This window comes from Tenrec ecaudatus, chromosome X, assembly GCF_050624435.1.
Source record: "Tenrec ecaudatus isolate mTenEca1 chromosome X, mTenEca1.hap1, whole genome shotgun sequence".
Lineage (NCBI taxonomy): Eukaryota > Metazoa > Chordata > Mammalia > Afrosoricida > Tenrecidae > Tenrec > Tenrec ecaudatus.
The window spans coordinates 155,407,711-155,428,412 of NC_134548.1; the positions used below are offsets into that span (position 1 = coordinate 155,407,711).

Genomic DNA, 20,702 nt, shown 5'->3' on the forward strand with positions numbered 1-20,702 from the left:
CCTTTGAGTGGCAGAGTGGCTTCTAAATGGAAAGAAAAAGTCAAAGGAATGCATATGGTCATATGACAATGTCAGAGTGGCTATAATGCGGTCGAATATGGTTGATCTCCCCAACTTGACTACCAAGAGGTCTGAGAAATAACTGTTTCTAGACTCGTAGTACCATCTTAAAGTCAAATTGCGTGACGGCTTGACAGCTAGGGGACCATCTTGATACAATCAGTCTTTTAGAGCCATGATGAACATGTAAAGATGAAGGCTAAAACCTGCAGGAAAAGATACTGCTCTAATCGAGTCATGGAAAAAACAACAATAAAACATGTAAACATTTTGGAAATTATATACATACTTCAAATTCACTGCCATTGAATTAGCTGACTTATAGTGACCCTATAGGGCACAATAGAACTGTCTCTATGGGTTTCCAAGGCTGTGAATCTTCATGGGAGTAGAGAGCCTCATCCTTCTCCCAAGGAGTGGCTGGTGGATTCAAACTACTGGCTTTGTGGCTAGCAGCCCAATGTGTAACTCACGATGCCACCAGGACTCATATTCATATGAGAGAGAGAGAGAGAGAGAGAGAGAGAGAGAGAGAGAGAGAGAGAATTATAAAAAAGGATAATTAAAATATTTAATCCAAAAAAGACATAAAAGGAGGGGAAAGAAATAAAGAACAAATAGGACAAACAGAAAATAGTAATTTTAAAAAAGAAAACAAATAGTAAGATGGTATAGATAAACCCAACAAGATGAGTAGATTAAATGTTAATGGTCTAACCACAAAAATAAAAAGAAGAAAATATCAAATTGGATAAAGGAGTACTTCCTAGGGGGGGAAATGTGCCTTAAGTACAATGAGACAAATATTGCAGAAATAAAAGGATAGAGTAAGATAGACCATACTAACACAGTTGAAGAAAATGGTGGTAGCTATGTGAATATTAGACAGAGTAGATTTCAGAGACTAAAATATTATCCAAGATTAAGAAAGCTCTTTTAATAAATGGTGATGGTGTCAATTCATCATCCTGGTGGCACTGTGGATTAAGCGTCAGCTGGTTAACCTCAAGTTCGATGGTCCAATCCCACCAGCTGCTCTGCAGGAGAAAAATGATGCTGTTTGGTACTGTAAAGATTTACAGTTTTAAAAAACAAACAAAAAACCTCTGCCATCGAAATGATCCTGACTCACAGCAACCCAGTAGGACAGGGTAGAATCATCCCTGTGAGTTTCAGATTCTATCCATCTTTACAAGGGTACAAGTCTTCTGTAGAAAAGTGGGTGAAGGGAGACGTCAGAAAGGGTAAGATATGACAAAATACTAATAATTTATGAATTGTCAAGGGTTCATAGGGAGTGGGGAGGGAGGGGAAAAATGAGGAGCTGATACCAAGGGCTCAAGTAGAAAGCAAATGTTTTGAGAATGAGGGCAACAAATGTACAAATGGCCTTGACACAATGGATAGATGTATGGATTGTGGTAAGAGTCGTACGAGCCCCCAATAAAATTATATATTTTTAAAAAGAGTAGAAGTCTTCATCTTTCTCCCATGGAGCAGCTGGTGGTTTTGAACAACTAATCGTGAGTTTAATAGCCCAAAGGGTATCCATTATGCCACCAGGGCTCAGAAACCCTATGGTGGGTCGAGATGAGTTAGAACAAACTTATTGGCATTGGGGTGGGTTTAATCTATAAACTGTTATTACCACTGAGCAGCTAAAGTAGCAAATTTGTGAGAGGACCAAACAAAAGATACACTTCTATTCCAAAATGGGAGGTTGCCATTAATGAAGTCATTCTTCAAAAGACAAAGAAGCACTTCAGAATCAGCAAAGCAAACCACAGACTAAAAACCATCTGCACAGAGGGAGCCGGGCACTGGAGGTGTCTCTCCTGGGACACCGTTTGGAAAACACTGATAAGCTGAAGTAAAAAGTTTCCGAATCCTGCAAGTAAACATCATGTACAGCTAAGTTTCTGAGGACAATATGCCACCCATTTATACGCCTTAGAAAACATAAGCCGCCTTCATTAAGTCACCACTAGCTCAAAATTACCACTAATTATAATCATTAAAGAAGTGGCCAGATTGATGTGTCCAATTAGGATCATTTCTGATTGTTAAGTAAACTGAGCATGTAGGTATTATTTGAGGAGAAATCATTAAACTGCTTGAAGAGGCTAAGATAAGTTCATTTACTCTCAACACGGAAGAAGCACTCGTTTCCATATCAACAATGAATAGACTAGCATATTTCATATAAGAAATGAATCTACTAGCACATTTTTCTACTCCATCAAACTTAAGAATAATATGTTTCATGGCATAACTGGAAAAAGGAGAAAGGGTGTAACCTATTTATATTCCTATACAAAGGATGTTCCAAAATTTTGTGGGGAAATCCCATTATCTTTCATTCCATTTTTCCACCAACCTTTGAATGCACCCTCTCTTAAATGACAACAGGGAAGCAAATAGGAATCCTTTTAAATGACAATGAGAAAGCAAAGAGGAATCCTAGGATATGTCATTTAGAAATACAAGGCATTCATTCTCACAAGTTCATTTATATCATCGATATTTATTGCCCAACTGTTACAAATTTTTAAGTATATATAAAATGCTGTTAAGATAGAAAAGATGAAGCTGACTTTAATTTCATCATGCATTTCTCGGAAATAAAGATAGGAGGAAGGATGCTTACCAGACAAGAAGGCTATATTTTGCATCGTGAAATTAGGGATGTCCTTCACTCGTAGGGGCAGCTCCAATTCTACGAATAACAATAAGGGGGAAAGTTCAGTCGTGTTACAGCATAGCTAGAAACGCACTGCTTGCAAGAAGAGCTCTGAGATGCTGACAGACCTGTGTCCCCTTCTCTTCGCGGCTCCTTTCCATGCCACAGCCCAGAAGTCACATTCGGGAAAACAGCCCTGGACTAAGGAGGATCAATGCCCTACTTTCCAAAATCTACCACCAGATACCAGCCAGAAAGCTAAGAGCGAAATGTGTGGCTCAGGGACATTGAGATTTCATGTTGAGACACTGTTGCAGATCATCTTCCACTGCCAAGAACAATGCCTTGCATTCTGCAAAGCATTGCTACTCTATTACAGTGTTTAAGAGGATCTTTTCCTGTATAAAAAAACCGCACTGCTATTGATCTGATTCATAGGCAACCTATAGGACTGGGTGGAACAGCCCCTCTGGGTTTCTGAACTGTAACGCTTTACAGGAGTAGAAAGCCAATTTTGTCCCAAGGAGCAGCTGGTGGTTTCAAAGTGCTGACTATGTGGTTACCAGCCCAACTCGTGGCCACTATGCCACCAGCTTTGTCTAAAGGATATTTAAAATAACCTCAAATTAGGTAGTCTTTGAATCAGGAAAAAGAGTCCGACTGATTTAAAAGGGCGTGGGCTTTTAAATCAGACTGGCCTGGATTCAAATCCCACCTGGGTGTATTTTCTAGCTGTTCAAACCTGGGCCAATTTCCAAGCCTCAATTTCCTTCTCTCTGAACTGGACATGATAATACCTGCCTCACAAGGGGCTAAAGGTAAACTGTCTGGCATAAGAAACAGGGTGCATTAACTCATTTCACCATTAGAGATGATAGTGCATCCTTGTATTCATTACACAACAGTTTCATTTGTCCCAGATCTTAGGTACTAGCTTAAAATGTTCAATTCTGATGAACACCAGTGAACTCCACAAGGGCCAAAATTCAAAGTTCACTTCTTCCTCTGATCTATGAGCAGGGATAACTTTTTAAGAGAAAGGAGGACATCAAACTAGGTTATTTTGGACTGTAGGTTTTAATGCTTAAGATACCATCTCTTACAGAAGCCCTATTTACAAGCTACTCTCTCATACATAAGGCCTTCAAAGACCTAGTCTCTGCTGGTGATGCCACCATTCTTAGTGGCTCCTCCAACCATGCGATACGGAACTGATTTATCAAGGCCAACTGTGTTCCAGGTCAATGAAGAAAGTCAGTCCTGATGGACCCACATGAAAAAGGGAATTGGGTACCTGTTACTGAGTGCCATCACACACACACACACACACACACACACACACACACACACAAGCATACACATTCAAATGTAAAGCAATAAATTGGCCAATTTATTTTCCTAACACTCATGCCATTATAAGTACATACTTCAGCAGGCCACAAAAAGCAATTTCTAAGAATAATTGGAATATTATATATTTCTATATATCACATACATACATAATTGGATTCCTGATATGTCCCAGTTCAAGGCTTGCATCTTGACATTTTATGTCTGTCTTCACCTCCAGACTGCCAAGAACAATTCTTCTTTCAATGCCACGTTTCCGTGGATACAAGACTGCACCTTTACAGCCACAAAGAGGCCTCATGTATTTTTAGTCATGGAGGAACAGAGGCGGGTAAGAACAGGGACCATACAAAAAGGACTACAATGCTCTCTGTCCTTAGGAGTCTGCAAACGGGGCGAAGTTCATCTGTGCCACCTTTTAAATGAGAGAATTCAAAATAAAAATATTCTAAGCCATAATTCAGAAAGCAAAATTGATCCTGACTTAGATCAGTAGGAGTATTTCTATTAAGATAAACTCATGTGTTTAAGTTGGATCCACTGGCAGATCTGGACATTTTAATATGTGCAACTTGATTCATCCCTTACCATTCAAGGTCTGGATGGAGATGCCCAAACCATGAAGCTGTCACCCATTTACATAATCAGAGAGGCCTCGGGGTGTTAAATAGAAGGCTCTGGGTTCAGAGGGGCGAAGACCCGAGTTTGTGATCATGAACGAGTTGTCTCACCGTCCTCACTTTAGAGGTAAACGCAGTGTGGCTAATCCTCTTTTTGGTTTCTAATATTTGATGAGATCCTACACCCATCAAGAACCATATATGTATACCAAATATGTAGATGTTTTCTCTCCTAAAATCTCTTAGAGTGGGCCCATGAAGTGGACGTCCCACGCAAACAAGAGAGAAAGAAAGACTAAGAAAGAGACACTGTTGCTACTTTCAGAGCTGATCAAGTTATGAGTTGGATACATATTGGTAGGAGGTAGCCCAGCACGGAAGCAGAAGGCATAGAGTTATCACGGAGCAGCTGCAAAAGAAGTGGTGAGAACAAAAGAACCAGAAATACTGCTTTTGGAGAATGTTGTGACATTGAGCTACACACTCTGGCTTGTAGTTGACTCTGAGTTTCCAAACAGATCTCAGCCTGAATTCTGATGTATGGTGATCCTCTTGAGAATCCTACCCATTCTTTGACTCCAAAGCATGAGAAAAGGAATCTGGGGCCAGCAATGTGGAATGAAGGCCACACTGCAGTGGGCGCCTAGTTGGCGAGACAGATTCCGATTGACTACGAAGTTTGTTGGAACCATTGTTTGGCACTAGACTGGGTAGAGTGACTTATTAATTAGGCTGCAAGGTCAGTAGTTCCAATCCACTAGCTGCTCCAAGGGAGAAAGATGAAGCTTTCTATTCCAGGAAAGAGAACCAGTCTCAGAAACCCACAGGGATGGTTCTCTTCTGTCCTACAGCATCATCATGAGTCAGAATCAACTTCATGGCAGTGAGTTTGGTCAACAGTTCAAACCCACCAGCCATTCCATTGGAGAAAATAACTGTTGATGTGCTCCCATTAAGATTACAGCCAGGTATCAAAGACCCAAAACAAAAAATCACAATGATACGAATGAGGGGGAAGGCAGAGTGGAGACCCAAAGCCCATCTGTAGCAATTGGGACATCGTCTCACAGAAGGCTCACAAGGAAGAGATGAGCCAGTCAGGGTGCAGTACAGCACCGATGAAACATACAACTTTCCTCTACTTCTTCAATGCACCCCCACCCCGGCACCATCGTGACCCCAATTCTACCTTACAAATCAGGCTAGGCCAGAGCATGTACACTGGTACAGACAAGAGCTGGAAGCACAGGGAATCCAGGACAGATAAACCTCTCAGGACCAATCATGAGAGTAGCGATCCCAGGAGGGAAAACAGAAGGTGGGAAGAGAAAGGGCGAACCAATCACAGTAAGCTACATATAACCCCCATCCCAGGGGGACAGACAAAAGAAAGGTGGGTGAAGGGAGACATCCATCAGTGTAAGACATGAAAAAATAATAATTTATAAATCATCAAGGGTTTATGAGGAAGGGAGGGTGGAGGAGTGGGGGAAATGAGCTTATTGATGCCAAGGGCTCAAGTAGAAAGAAAAAATTTTGAAAATGATGATGGTAACAAATGTACAAATGTGCTTGAAACAGATGGATGGATAGATGGATGGATGGTGATGAGAGGTGTACGAGCCCCCAATAAGATGATTTTTTTTTAAAAAAAAAGGTCACAGCCTCGGATGCCTTAATGGACTCACCACCACAACTCAATTAGTAATCTAACCAAAAGCCACTGCCACCAAGCTGCTTCCAGTTCATAGCGACCCTACTAGCCAGCGTCGAACCAATCTATGGTTTCAGAGGCTGTACATGCTTCAAGTTTAAGGAAGGAGGCAGCCTCCTCTTCTCAGAGCGCCTGGTGGGCATACGCCGAAGGGTTAACCCAGCGGGCCAGCAGGGCACCTTAAGATGATGAGCACCCACCCTAACTCAAGTTGCTCTTCACTGGCGAAGAACTGAGTCCTTGTACAAACACCGCTGGGCATAAACTGAAAACTAAGAGAAAGGGTGAAGTTTGCCAATTCCTTCCACACATAGGCTCCGCACACCCAAGCAACAGGCTATCATCTTACTGTCCTTAGCAGAAATTGAAATGTTGCCTTTAATACTTCTAAAATACACAAGCTCACTTGCAGCTCAGAATTCACATAGGAATAATTCTTTAAAGTCCTCAGATGCTTAGAAATAGCTTCTGGTGGTTTGCAGAGAGGAGAAAAGGATCCCCATCCAATCAGTCGCCCCCTTTTGATTGTGTCACTTGCAGAGATTCTGAGCACAAGGCGCCTTGACATAGGTGCTCTCTAATATGTTCAATGCTACATGTACCCTCTCTGAAACTACAGATTTGCTGAGCAGCTACTATGTGCCACCTACTGCACTGGACAATGCCCAGAGATTTTAGGGGACAGTGAAAGTTCATGATCAAGGGCCCTCTGCACACCCAGGAGTCAGTATGAACTTAATGGCAGTGGGCTCCAGACATCACATGATTCACGATAACTAAAAGATAGGATCAACTTATGTGCCCATATCAGAATGGACAAATAAAATGTAGCTTATGCTCGCAATGGAATACTACACATCCCTAAAGAAAAACGATGGGCCACGACAGCAGCCTATGAAGAGTGGCAGCGACGGCTGCGCACTACTGTATGACCATGGGCCTCAGCAAGGGCCAAGAGGTGGCCAAGAACGTGCGCAAGCCCAGGCACAGTCATGGGCACCGCCCTCAGTTTGTGTGCACTGTGGTCTAGGGGGTGGGCAGCTTTGCGCCCTGCGAGCACCATGCCATGAACCTGCTCACGGTCTCCAGAGGCAAGCGGGAGTTCAAGGTGTTCAGCCAGAAGCAGGTGGGGACACACATCCGCACTGAGATGAAAAGAGGGATAGCTGAGCAAGCTGTGGGCCGCCATGAGTAACGCAGCTGCCAAGAAGGACTGAGTGCCCTCCCCATAATAATAAAGCCTCTCCAGAAACTGGGAGGAGGGGAGAAAAACAGGGGGAAAACGATGACTGTGTGAAGCCCCTCATAACAACATAAACCTGGAGGACATGAAGAAACTCGTCAAGGACAAAAGGATAACTATCATCAAGGACAAAAGGACCTCTATTATCAAAAGTTATGAAAAGGTTTCTACATGGAAAGAGACATTCTTGGATGACCACCAAGAGAAGGAAACGGAGAGAGGGGACATCATTGGCCAGAAATAAAGAGTTGTTAAGTTGGGAATGAGGAAGACAATATAGAGTACGAAGAAGGTTCGAGGGAAAAAGAAATGCTTGATTTAATTTGAATACTATAAATATATTCTCTAAAATAATTTTTGTTTTAAAACAAAAAAATAAAGAACATAGTTATAATTATTGGTGATTACAGAATGTATGACTGGCAACGATGTAGTTCTCTATAAAGGAGGGAGTATTAATAGTAATGTTTCAGAAGCCAAATGCTATGGCTACCCTACTGATGCTGTGCATAAAGGATCTCTTTAATCCCCTTGCCCCAAAAAGTAAAATATCTAGTTGGAGTACAATGCTGTCTGTGATATGATAATATACAGGGCTTCAGGACAACCATTGTTCCAGTTTCCTCAGCAACTGCTAAAGCAAGTGATGAGGAAGCTGGAACATTCTACCAACTTCTTCAGTCTGAAACCTTCAGACACCCAATTAAAAGGATTGCAAATTACTAGTGTTGATTGAAATGCAAAAGTTGGAAACAAAGGATGGAAAACGTGGCCTTCGTTCAGGAAGAACAGTGTTGGACATATGGGCTAATAATGTTGGACTTAGGGTCGTTGACAGCACTGGGTTGGAATGCTTTCTTAATGTGCACTTACCCTTTATATGAAACTCTCTTACACATATGTTTCTGTGGATTTATTTCTCTAGTCTGCCCAGACTAACACAATCATGTACTTTTAAGAAGAAATCTGAATTTGTTAAAATGGTGCTATATTTACTTGCTAAAATACCTTGGTAGGCTAAAATTAAACTGTTTTACAATCCCCCAAATTTATTCATGAAAAAATTCAAAACAAGTTCACAGAAATCAAAGTGTGGCCTTGAGTATATCCCACCTGATTTAGAGATCATCTCAAAAATAGATTGTACACATGGAACACTAATGACTGAAGACCAGATGAGTTGTGGCATTAAACACATCACACGAGAAGAGAGCAAAGGTCCTTCGAGAGACAAGAAAGAAAGGACAGACCAAAATGGGTTCAGAAGTGATTCTGAACATGAGTTGTGATTTTAGAGTAGCTGAAGCAAATGGGAACAATACTGAAGAACTGAACAAGCAACGTGAAAGACAAAGTAAAGTATTGTAATGAGAATATGCAAAGACCTGGAATGCCAAAATCAACAGAGGAAAATCATGCTCAGCACTGCTCACGGAGAGACAGCTCGCCTCGCGTTGCAATATTGGGGACTCTATGAACAGGTTACTGAAAGCAGGAAGCACCAAAAGAAGGTGGCAAGAATGATTTTTGCTCCTTGGTTGGTGTTCAGCCATTTCAGGAGATAGCATCTGACCCAGGACCAGTGATACTGCAGGAAGAAATACAACTGAAGGTACGGGTAAAAGACCAAACTGCAGAAATGGACCGAACACCAATTGAAATGCCTCAACACTCAGATGCGGGACATGCTCACTGATCTTTGCCAAGAAATTTGGAAGATAGGTGGTCACCTGACCAACCTACTAGAAGCATCTGTTTTAGTGTTCATTCCAAAGAAAGGTGATACACCAGGATGCAGAAATTATTGAGTAATATTATTAATCACATGCAAAGAAAAGTTTGCTGAGATTGTACAAAAATAATTGTTGCTTGGGGGAAGAGCCACAGATCAATCAGGAGTCTTCACTGTTGAGACACAACTGTTTTTTCTGACTGACCTCTTTTACACCTGCTCTCACTCCTCTGGGTTTTAAATATTATTACTCAGAAAATTGTATGTCCCTATTTCCAACATCTTCTTTGATTGCCATACTCTTAAATGCAACTGTCGACTCAATAACTACAGTAGGACATCTAATAAACCGATAATCAAGGCATTTCAACTCATGAGTGTCAGAGTAGCACTGTGCTCTAGCATTTTCGATGGCTGACTTTTCAGAAGTAGATGGCCAGGCCTTTCTTCCAAGGTGCCTCTGAATGGACTTGAATCACCAAATTTTGGGTTAGCAGCTGAGTGCATTAACCATTTGCACTACCCAGGAATTCTGAGATATCACACTTTTAAAAATGCCATCACATCAACTCTGACTCATTGGGAACGTTCTGGGACAGAGCAGAACTGCCCAATAGGGGTTCCTATGACTGCAGATACTAAGCAAGCAGACTGACACATCTTTTTCCTAACTGGCGATCTAGCAGTTAACAGATGAGTGCTTAACCACTGAGCCATTAGAGATCTTGGATATATAATAGACATATCATATTTAACGAGTTCCAAATACAATTTCTGACCCTGAGCATTTGCCCTCGTAATAAGCCTGCACCCGTCTCTCTGGATGACAATTTTGTGCCATTCAGATGACTCACTGACCCTGAGTCACTTCTGATTCATTGTTGTTAGGTAGCATCAAATGGACCAATTCGCAAGAGCCCCTTGGGATAGAGCAGAGCAGATCTCCAGGTCTTTCTCCTGGGGAACCACTGGATGGGTTCAACCCATCAACCTTTTAGTTAACAGTGAAGCTATTTCATCCTGGTGCTGCCAAGTCTCCTTTGCCATTCAGCTACTCAGGCCAAAAACAAAAGTCAAATCATCCTTGACTCTTCTCTTTCGCTCATGCCCCACACATCTGATCCATTTCCACATCCTTCAAAACAGACCAAGAATCTGACCCTGCTCCCTACCATCGTCCATCCTAATTGTCTCTGGATAGGTCTTCAGGCTTCCATCCTTGACCCTGATATAGTCTATTCTCCATACAGCATGCAGATCTTATTCAATCATAAGTCACTCTTTTTTTTAATCAAGTCACTCTTTTGCTTTCAATGGCTTCTCAGCTAATGCAGGAGTAAAAGCCAAAGTCCGCCTCAAACCCTGTTACCTCTCTCTCACACCCACTCACTCTGCCCCGGTCCTGCTGGTCTCTTTCCTTTCCCTTGAACACGTCTTCAGACTCATCTCAGGAGCTTTGTACCTACTGTTTGCCTGGAACTCTTCCCCCAGATGGCCCTGATGGTTCACTTTCTTGCCTCTTCCAAGCATTTGTTCAATGTCATCTTCCTGGAGATGCCTTCCATGGTCACCTCACTAGAATCATGTACCCCCTTCGACACTCCAACATTCTGTACTTTCCTTTCCAGGCTCATTCTTCACACAAGATTGCTCACTGCCTCCCATACTTATGGCACATTCGCTTCCTGTCAGGCTTCCACTAGGAGGTCCGTGCCATAGATTCTAGTCTGTGGTCCATACTGTTGACTCTTGTCTGTGACCTCCAGCTACATCTGACAGATAAATGTAGCATGAGTGAGTGAATGTTTCAGACCCATTACCACATTGAATTAATCACAACCCCCTTCTTATGAATCTGATGCTCCACAATTTTATCTAAACACATAATAGGATGATTTCTATGGGGCTGGATGGATCTGGGATTCTCTTGACCCAGTGACAAAATCATCTATTCCTTAATAGAAAGGAGCATTAAACAGCAATATTACTCACTCAAATAAAGTTGTTTTCTGCAGAAACACGATAGCTACTTTTTCCAGGAGAGACCACCAGAATAAAGCAAGTCACTCACATTTTTGCGCTCCCCCACTCCCACACCTCTAAGACATATATAAGTAAGGTTGGCATGCGATTGCAGCCCATGAAGGGGTACACACCCCACCCAACAACCCCCCCCCCCAAAAAAAAAGAAAAACCAGAATTGTGCTGGGCAGTGTAGAGCTTTTGTTTTACGCATTTTCCCCACTAGGTGAGCATTGAGCAACTCGCTCTGAGGTAGTGCTCCCAGTAGCGTTACCTGGGAACTTTCCCTCTGGTCGCTGTTGTTTTTCATAAAAGTAGTTTCACACAAACCTCATTTTTTTTATAACCAATTTCGAGGAACAGCATGAGGCTGTGAAATTTTGTTTCCTTCTTAGGGAAAATGCTGCAAAAACTGTTGTATTGTTGAACAAAGCTTACAAGGACAGTGCTATGGGGGAAACTCAAGTGTACAAGTGATTTTCTCATTTCAACAAAGGTGAAATGTCACTTGATGACAAACCTCATTCTGGACGTCCATCAAATTCCCAAACAGATGAAAACGTTGACTTGTAGTGCATTTGGCGTTCATTCCACCAGGTCAAACTGTTCCACCAGGTCAAGCTTTCTATATAGAGAAGCCTTTCTCAACCTTTGTGTCGTCACCCCCAAGGGTCAAAGGGCCCTTTCACAGGGGTCGCCTGATTCATAACAGTCACAAAATTACAGTTATGAAACAGCCATGAAAATAATTTTATGGTTGGGGGGGTCACCAAAACATAAGGAACTGTATTAAAGGAAGGGTCATGGCATTTGGAAGGTTGAAAACCACTGATTTAGAGGTTCTGAAAAGATTCTGTAACAGTGTGTGACAAAAGAAACCTGATTTTGCCAGTTGGGGGACTGGTTTTGCCACCACGACAATGCACCTGCTCATGCAGTCATCTCAGTGTACTAGTTTTGGCCAAAAAAGCCAGCATGCCTCTCTTGCCCCACGCATCTGACTTACCTGACCTCACCCTGTGACACTTCTTTTTGTTTTTGTGAATGAAGAGGGACATGAAAGGACAGTGATTTGATTGATGACATAGAAGGGTAGTTCTCAACCTTCCTAATGCCAAGATCCTTTCATACAGTTCCTCGTGTTGTGGTGACCCCCCCAACCATAAAATTATTTTCATTGCTATTTCATAATTGTAATTTTGCTACTATTATGAATCTGGCAACTCCTGTCAAAGGGTCATTCAACCCCCAAAGGGGTTTCCACCCACAGGTTGAGAACTGCTCACATAGAAGAAGTGAAGAAAAAGACAACGAGGGAGGTGCTGTCAGCCATCCAAACAGATGAGTTTGAAAGTTGTTTCCAAGATTGGAATTGCAGATTTGACAAATGTATTAAGTGTAATAGAGAGTTCTTTGAAGGTGTTACGGTTGCTTTGTAAAAAAAAAATAAATAAATGCATAGCTTTGGAAAAAATAATTCTGGTGTTTTGGTGGGTATCCCCTTATATGGTGTATGTGATGGCATTCTGAACAGATTTGAGATAGTGTGAGAATGGTCAAAACGTGAACCAGGAGACACAAAGTGAACACAAGGCTGTTGGGAAAATGGGTCCAAGAAACGTGCTCAACGCATCTGGCCACAACCCTTCAATGTGTATAAAACATACTATCTGGGGAGTATGATAAAGTGCAGCATGATAAAATAAGTTGTGCCCGGAGAAACAGATACATTACCAGTTACAAAGAAAAGACAGTTAATATGGAGGGAGTCTATGGAAAGATCAGCAAGTACAGGGATTGCACCTAACAAGTGAGAACCACGTGTGCCCCTATCCTGTAGGATCCAGAGCCCTCCACAGCTTAGGCTCCCCCTTGAGGCAACGATGGATAACAGCACCTTAAAACCATTCAAATTACTGTAAGCACAGGTAAGAGTCCTGGTGGTGTAGTTTCGACGTTGGGCTGCTAACCAACCCCAACGTCAGCAGTTTGAAACTGTCAGCAACTCTGCAGGAGAAAGATGAGACTTTCTACTCGGTAAATGTCTGCAGTCTCCAAATGCCACAGGGGCAATTCAGCCCTGTCCCATAAGCTGGCTATCAGTCAGAATGGACTTGATTGATGACAGTGAGTGAGTTACAAACACAGTGCCCTGGTGGCAGTGGGATAAGCTTTGGGAGGCTAACTGAAGGGTTAATGGAGACACGCACCAACTGCTCCACAGCAGATAGAGGCAGCCTGCTTCCTTAAAGATGACAGCCTCGGATAGCTTATGAGGGCACTTCAACTCAGTCCAGTCGAGCCCCTATGAGTCAGAAGCTTCTCGATGGCACTGAGCATTCTAAGGACATTGAGATATCAAGCAAGGATGGAAAATTTTCTTTTTGAAAAGCTTAGAGATTTGCAGAGAAAAAAATGGGTTGCTCAATTTTTAGAAATGCATCCCTAAACATGCTAAACTTGCAGTCAGAAAAAACCAATTCCATGGAACCATTCTGAGTATGGTAGCTCAGCCTCAAAACCTCACTGCCATCAAGTTGATCCCAACCCCCAGTGGCACTACATGAAAGAGCAGAACTGCGATTACAGGTGCAGAAAGACTCCTCGTTCTCCTGAGGAGTGCCTGGTGGCTTCGAACTGCTGCCATCGGGTTAGTAGCCCGATTATCCGCTCCGTCACCTCCAGTGAAGAATGAATTTCTGTTGTGATTGCCCCATCTTCTGGAGCTAAAATCAAATCAGTCAGAGTCTACAGTAACGTGTTTTCTCCCATTTGGTGCCTAGTGGTTTCAAACTGCTGACCTTGCAGATCACAGCCCAATGTTTAACCACTATGCCACCAGGGCTCCTGTGTAACGTTTTCCCAGTGGCTTAGCGGAGCCCTGTGAGGTGACCAGGCACCAGTATAGTTTGCATTATTCTACTGGGAATTCAAAGCATTTCTTACTTTCTTTATTTCATTACCAGATATGGAAGAGTGAAGGGTGGCGGGTGGGGGGGGGGCGCTGGGGGAGGCTTAGCCATCTACTTAATGGCAAATTCATAAGGTAAGTATATAACAAATGTGTGACTAATCCAGCCCAAGGCTTTTTGAATTACTGAGCTAGCACATCCATGAGCAGATTGGAGGAAAGATGATTCCCAAGCCAGGAGTCGTCCAGTGCACACCAGGGATGAGAATATGGTAGCCTAGCTCCTGATCCGAATGTTCCTCAGGAATCAAATTCTCTGAATCAAATCTCAAACCTCCTCTTAGCTCTGTTCCCTGCCTTAATGGTAGCTTTTTCCATCCAGTCTCCCAACGAAAAAAACGAGGATCAACCCCACTTCCCCCAATCCCTCAGGCCCCACAGTCAGTCGCTCAGCCATGTCACGTGGACCCTCTCTGGACCCTCTTGGTGGCTGCAGTGCTTTCCTATTCCATCCAGATCCCCCACCCCCCGCCCCAGAATGGACTTAGTCCCCAGGCTTTCATCCATTTTTGCCCAGTTGGCTTTAGGTGGCATCTAACTACCACACTGTCTTTTTTTGTAATCATTGTATTGGAGGTTTGTACAACTCTTATCACAATCCATCCATTGTGTCAAGCACAGTTGTACATTTGTTGATATCATTCTCCAAGCATTTGCTTTCTACTTGAGCCCTTGGTATCGGCTCCTCATTTTCCCCCTCCCTTGGTAGTTTATAAATTATCATTTTTCATGTCCTACACTGTCCGATGTCTTTTCTGCTGTCCGTCCCTCTGGGAGGGGATTCGATGTAGATCCTTGTGATCGGTTCCCGCTCTCTCCGCCCCCTTCCCCTTCCCCTCTCCGATCACCACTCTCATTACAGGTCTTGTTCATACTCCATTTGGAGCCTGAGGGAAGGGGTCATTTCCTGGGAATGGCACCTCTTAGGAGGAGCTCTGCTTCCTCCTGTGGCTCCTCCGTGTCCCCCTCCCCGAAAGACAGTGAAAACCTTTAACAGCCCTGCTAGCGTCATGCTGTTTGGCCCCTGCTTGCCCTGGTGGAGTAGAGGCGGATGCATTGAGCTGCTGGCCACAGGATCCACAGCCACTCCTCGGGAGAGAGAGGCGGCTTTCCACTCCTGTGAAGAACTGCATCCCCGAAACCTGCAGGGGCAGTGTTTGTTCCTCTACCCACCTCCACCACATACTACTTGATACTTCAGTCACAAAAAGACACAAACTTGCTACGCCCTTCCTCTTTGTGCAAATGCCCTCCTCCCCATCCACCCCCACTCCTTCTTCCTCTGAAAGTTGATCCGCATTCCTCAAAATTCATGCCCTCCTCCACCCACTCTAGAAGCAGAGTCGCCCGTGCCCTCTGCTGGCAGACTGATCCATCCATCATTCTCTCTTTGAGCTTTTAGAAATACGAAGGGACCTTCAAAAAGTTTGTGGTAAAAGCCTGTAATCTTTTCTTTCAATTTCTCCATGTACCTTTTGCAGCCTCTTTGTTGGTCACCTGACCTTTCTTCCTACTCCATCTTTCTGTGGAAGCTTGGCTGAAACCTGTTTAGCATTAGAACAACACACTAAGTTCCAGGGAGCCGTGGTGGAATCGAACACAAGTCTCACAGGTACAAGTCTCCCAGGTAGTTGATGCTGATTCATTGCTACTCTCCAGGGCAGAGTAGAAGGGCCCCCGTGAGGTTCCAAGGCTGTAACTCTTTACGGGAGTAGAAAGCCCCAGCTTTCTCCTGTGGAGTGGCTGGCGGTTTCAAACTGCTGACCTTGGGGTTAGCAGCCTGATGCATAACCAGAATTTAACCATTGAGTCACCACTGCCGCAAGGACCCACGCACACACCAAATCATTAACTTGGATACATGGCAGCTTATTCCCTCTTGTGAACAATCTATAAATATTCAGGATTAAAGAGGTTTGTTGTTTTTTTCCAGAAAGTTCTCTGCCCTGATGAAAACTATGTAAACCATTTGTACACTGGCTATGTTTTAAAATATGTGAAATCTTTTTCACATTTACAATCCTGCTGTGATCGTTGGAGTGTGTGTTCGAACAGCACGGAGAAAGGATTTTCAGGGAGCACCACTCTGCTTGACAGTAGAGCAGAAATTCTTGAGGAACAGATGAGTGTAAAAATAAAATAAAATAAAAACCACAGGCTGGGGTCATTTTCATTGCTGAAAGGCATTGATTGTAACGCCACAGCAAGCAATGGGGGGCTGCCTACAGGAAGAAGCCTTCAAAGATCAGCCCCAAACGAAATTCATTGCCATCCAGTAGATCCTGAAAACACCCCAAGAGGAATCCTCACCCAGCTCTAGAAATCCCAGGAACAGCTCCGCAGTGGACACAGATTCCTCAGCCTGGCTAATTCACCTTTTGTGAAAACACATGCTTGTTTTCTGGTGATGTTGGTTACCTCTCAGGAAGAGCTGGAAGTTACTGAGAAGAACCAGAGGACTTTCCATTGTCCAGCGTGGACAGCCCTGACAGGGTTAAGAGCCATATTTGGGACTTGTGGCTACCTCATCTGCCGTGAACTTCCAACAAGTCTGTATTTCGTCAAAACTTTGATTGACATGGCGTAGCAACTGCCAAGCCAGAACTAAATGGGGCAGTTTGTTTCTGCAAAGCTTTGAAGGTTTTGAGTTGAAAACCCGGGGAAGAGCAGAGGTGACACACAGTGTAAGACATGAAAATATAACAATAGTAATTTATAAATTATCAAGGGTTCATGAAGGAGGAAGGCGGCAGTGGTGGGAGGTGGGGGGGGAGAGAGAAAGGAAAAAAATGAGTTGATACCAAAGGCTCAAGTGGAAAGAAAATGTTTTGAAAATGATGATGGCAACAATGTACAAATGTACTTGACACAATGGATGGATGGATTGTGATAAAAGGTGTAAGAGCCCCAAATAGAATAATTAAAAAAAGAAAACCTGGGATGGGGCTTCTTAAACCGGCAGTGAGTCACAGGGAAAATTTTGTTAACAATACAATGCTTCTGAATACTCCAAGAAAGAAAAAAAAAACCTATTCAACAGCAAATGGGTCACTGACCCGAGGGGTAGCACCTACAATTTGGGGCAAATCTCTTTTGTTTTTTTTGTTTTGGGGGTTTTGTTTTTGTCCTTTTTTAAAAGCATTTTATTAGGGACTCATACAACTCTTATCACAATACATACATACATCAATTGTATAAGGCACATCCGTTCATGCTTTGTCCTAATCATTTTCAAAGCATTTGCTCTCCACTTAAGGCCTTTGCATCAAGTCCTCTTTTTTCCCCCTCCCTCCCCGCTCCCCACTCCCAAATTTCTAAGGCAAGTAGAAAAAGTTTCGGAAGACGCAAGTACAGAGTCATTTGAGTGAACCTTAACTGGAGTATAAGTTGGAATGCCAGGACGACATGGGTTAAACAAACAAAAAAAAACCCAAAAAACAACCTACATGGGTTGAAAAAACAAACCTACATGGGTTAAAAAAAAAACTCTACATGGGTTAAAAAAAAACCCCTACAGGGGTTAAAAAAACACCTACATGGGTTATGGTTGGGGATTCCACTCTGAAAGGGAAGCAGCTCCCATACAGATGACAGTCTATGGAGCAATTCTCCTACCACACAAGGTCACCAGGAGCCCAAGGCCAGTGGCGCCTAACAAGTCCAAACTGCAATGGGGCACAAATAGGCAATACCACCAACTGCAGGACCTCTCCAGCTTGCCTGGAAAGTGCAGGCTGAGCTGAAGGTCCCCAAGATGCTCCCGGTTCTCAGAATACTTCCTCCCCTGAGTTCCCAGGGCCTCCTAAGCACTTCTCTCCCAAGACCTTCTATGCGCACACCCTCCTGCCCCCAACTCCGCATGCTCAACCCCCGCCCAGGTACCCAAACGAGGTGGTTTCCAAAGTTGGTGGGGAAAAAAAAAATCACAGGATTTTCCCATCCACTTTTTGAATGCCCCGACTAAGGTGCAAGGGACCGAGGTCCACTGCTCCCACTCCAGCCTCGAACAGCGGGCCCAGGTAGAAGTTTACCTGGGGAGAACCAGCCAAATGGCAGGGCCCTCTCCTTCCCGCTCCCGCTTCCAGTGCGGCCCGGCGGCCGGCTTGAGGTTTCCAGCCCGCCTGTCCTTCCCGAGCTGTGCACGCCGCGACCTACCTGCGAAGATGGTGTTTTGCAGAAGGCACAGGTAGCTCTTCCCGTACTTCTCAGAGACCCGCATACGCTGCCGGGCCATCACCATGTTCACCTGCAGAGGGGCCACCTGGGCCAGCTGCAGGAGGCGGCGGCGGTCCGTCAGAAGAGGGACCCGCGAGGGGGACCGAGCCGGCGGGGTGGGCAGACTCCGGTAAGCCCCAGTCGCTGGCTCCGCCTGAGCCCCTCGTTCCATCTGCGCCACTCGTTCTCCCTGCATCCTTGGCTCCACCTGAACCGCTCTTTCCGCCTGCGCCTCTGGTTCCGCCAGCGCCCCTGGCTCCGCTTGAGCCCCTGGTGCCGCCTGAGCCCCTGGCTCCACTTGAGCCTCTGGTGCCGCCTGAGCCCCTGCCTCTGCCATCCTGGTCGTGCCTCTCTGCGCGTTCAGCTGGAACCTAGGGGTCGCCCAGCTCACCGCCGCCCACTCACTAGTGGCGGCTGCGGGGAGGAGGGAGAGTAGCCTAGGTGTTCCCTGGAACTTGGAGAGTCTGTCTGTGCGCTCTGGCAAGTGTAACCGAAATGCGCCTCCTTCAGAGAGCACCATGGGCCTCCCCACCAACTTGGTACCACCCCCACCACCCCCTGGGGCACTTAGAAAGCTGGGGCGGAGCGGTGGCCCCCAGCTCCCTTTGAAGGACTGAGGTCCGCCAGCACGTGATGCTGGGTGGCGCCGCAGACATCTCCCAGGGCAACTTGGCTCAGTCCCTGAGGTCATTTCACTTGCCATCCGGTCCCGGAGATTAGCTGAGCGAGGGAGCTGTACCGCGCTGGCACGTGCAGGAGGTCCTGCCAGAGCCGCAGCCCTAGCAGGCAACCAGGGAGAGAGAACCGAGAAGAGTGTGAAAGGGGCGCGCGCGCGCACGCCGCCCACTTCAACCTTACCTCAGGTTGTGGGCGGTCAATTCCCCACACCTGGCGCCTCTCTGCTTCCCAGCAGCAAAGTCCTAGGAAGCTCGCTGGTAAAACAAGAGGGCTGTGTTCCCTCCTCTGCTATGGGAAGCCCGGGCCCGTTTTGAGGGGGCACCAGCAAGCCAAAAGCCAAGAAAGTGTGGTCCCTGAAAATGATACCAAATGCCAAGTGGGATGAGCCAGTGCTCTTTGCTCCCAACTGCATTCTACCCTCTGGGAAGGGGGCCTGAGAAAGACGGGGCTCCCCGGCTGCTAGGAGGAAACGAGCCGGCAGGGTCTGCCATGGTCCAGAAAGAGCAGGCGGTGGGAGCAGAAAATCCGTGCCTGCCTGGAATCCCGTCTGCGTCCTAGGCCCTCGGCCCAATCTTAGGATTCTGCCAGAAGTGTTCCTGGGCATGGCAAGCGCTACTTCTTCCTTTAAATGTTATCCTTTTCTAAAAAGTCTGGCAGAAGAGTGTACAAATAATAAATAGTCGTTTCAAGCAGATCTTCTTTGCACTTGTAGAGAATCACCGATTTATACCGAATGAGAAGGGGTGCAAAGAAAGACCAAAACGCTGAGTGGACCCCAAGTGAAATCAATCAATCAATCAATCCCTCTCTTTCTCTCTCTCTCCCTCCCCCTCAGCCTCCCTCCCTCCGCTGATTATGTAAAGCCCATAGGCAGAATATTTGCTGATCCCATTTGATTCAAACACTTGACATTCCCTCCCCCACTCCTCGCTCCCATCTCCCCTGTGGCTGGAGGGGATGACTGCTTTAGAATGGCAACTATCAAAAGAGCAAGACCACAGAAAACCGCAGATGTTGAAGGTACAGAGCACCTGAAACGGAGGGAAATGGAACGCCATATAGCTGTGAACAGAGTTGGGCAGTTCCTTAAAATGTGGAACCTAGAACTGCCTTATGACCCCGAAATCCCAATTCTAGGCTTATAGCCAGAAGTCGTCGCAAGAACGAAACGAAGAGACCTAACACTGCAGCACTTTTTACAGTAGCCCAAAGATCGGGAGAAAAATCAAACGGGATATTCTTTCGTCATGAAGCGAACTGATTCATTATCTGAATGAACTTTCCGTTAGGCTAAGCAGAATAAATCGGTTGTAAAAAGGACAAACATGCTATGATCTCACGTATATGAAATAAGCAAATATATAGAAACCAAAAATTATGCGTGGTTACTAAGTGTAGGCGAAGGTGCCCTGGTGGT

The 20,702-nt window shown here is 44.8% G+C and overlaps 1 protein-coding gene across 1 annotated transcript in view; it reads right to left on the reverse strand.

Annotated features, from left to right (window-relative positions):
• Positions 1–2,732, reverse strand: part of MCF2 (MCF.2 cell line derived transforming sequence) — a 67,608-nt gene extending 64,876 nt beyond the window's left edge. Inside the window, 1 exon segment of the mRNA XM_075538487.1 lies at positions 2,708–2,732. Coding sequence (XP_075394602.1) covers positions 2,708–2,732 — 25 coding nt within the window.
• Between the last annotated feature and the right edge of the window lie 17,970 nt (positions 2,733–20,702).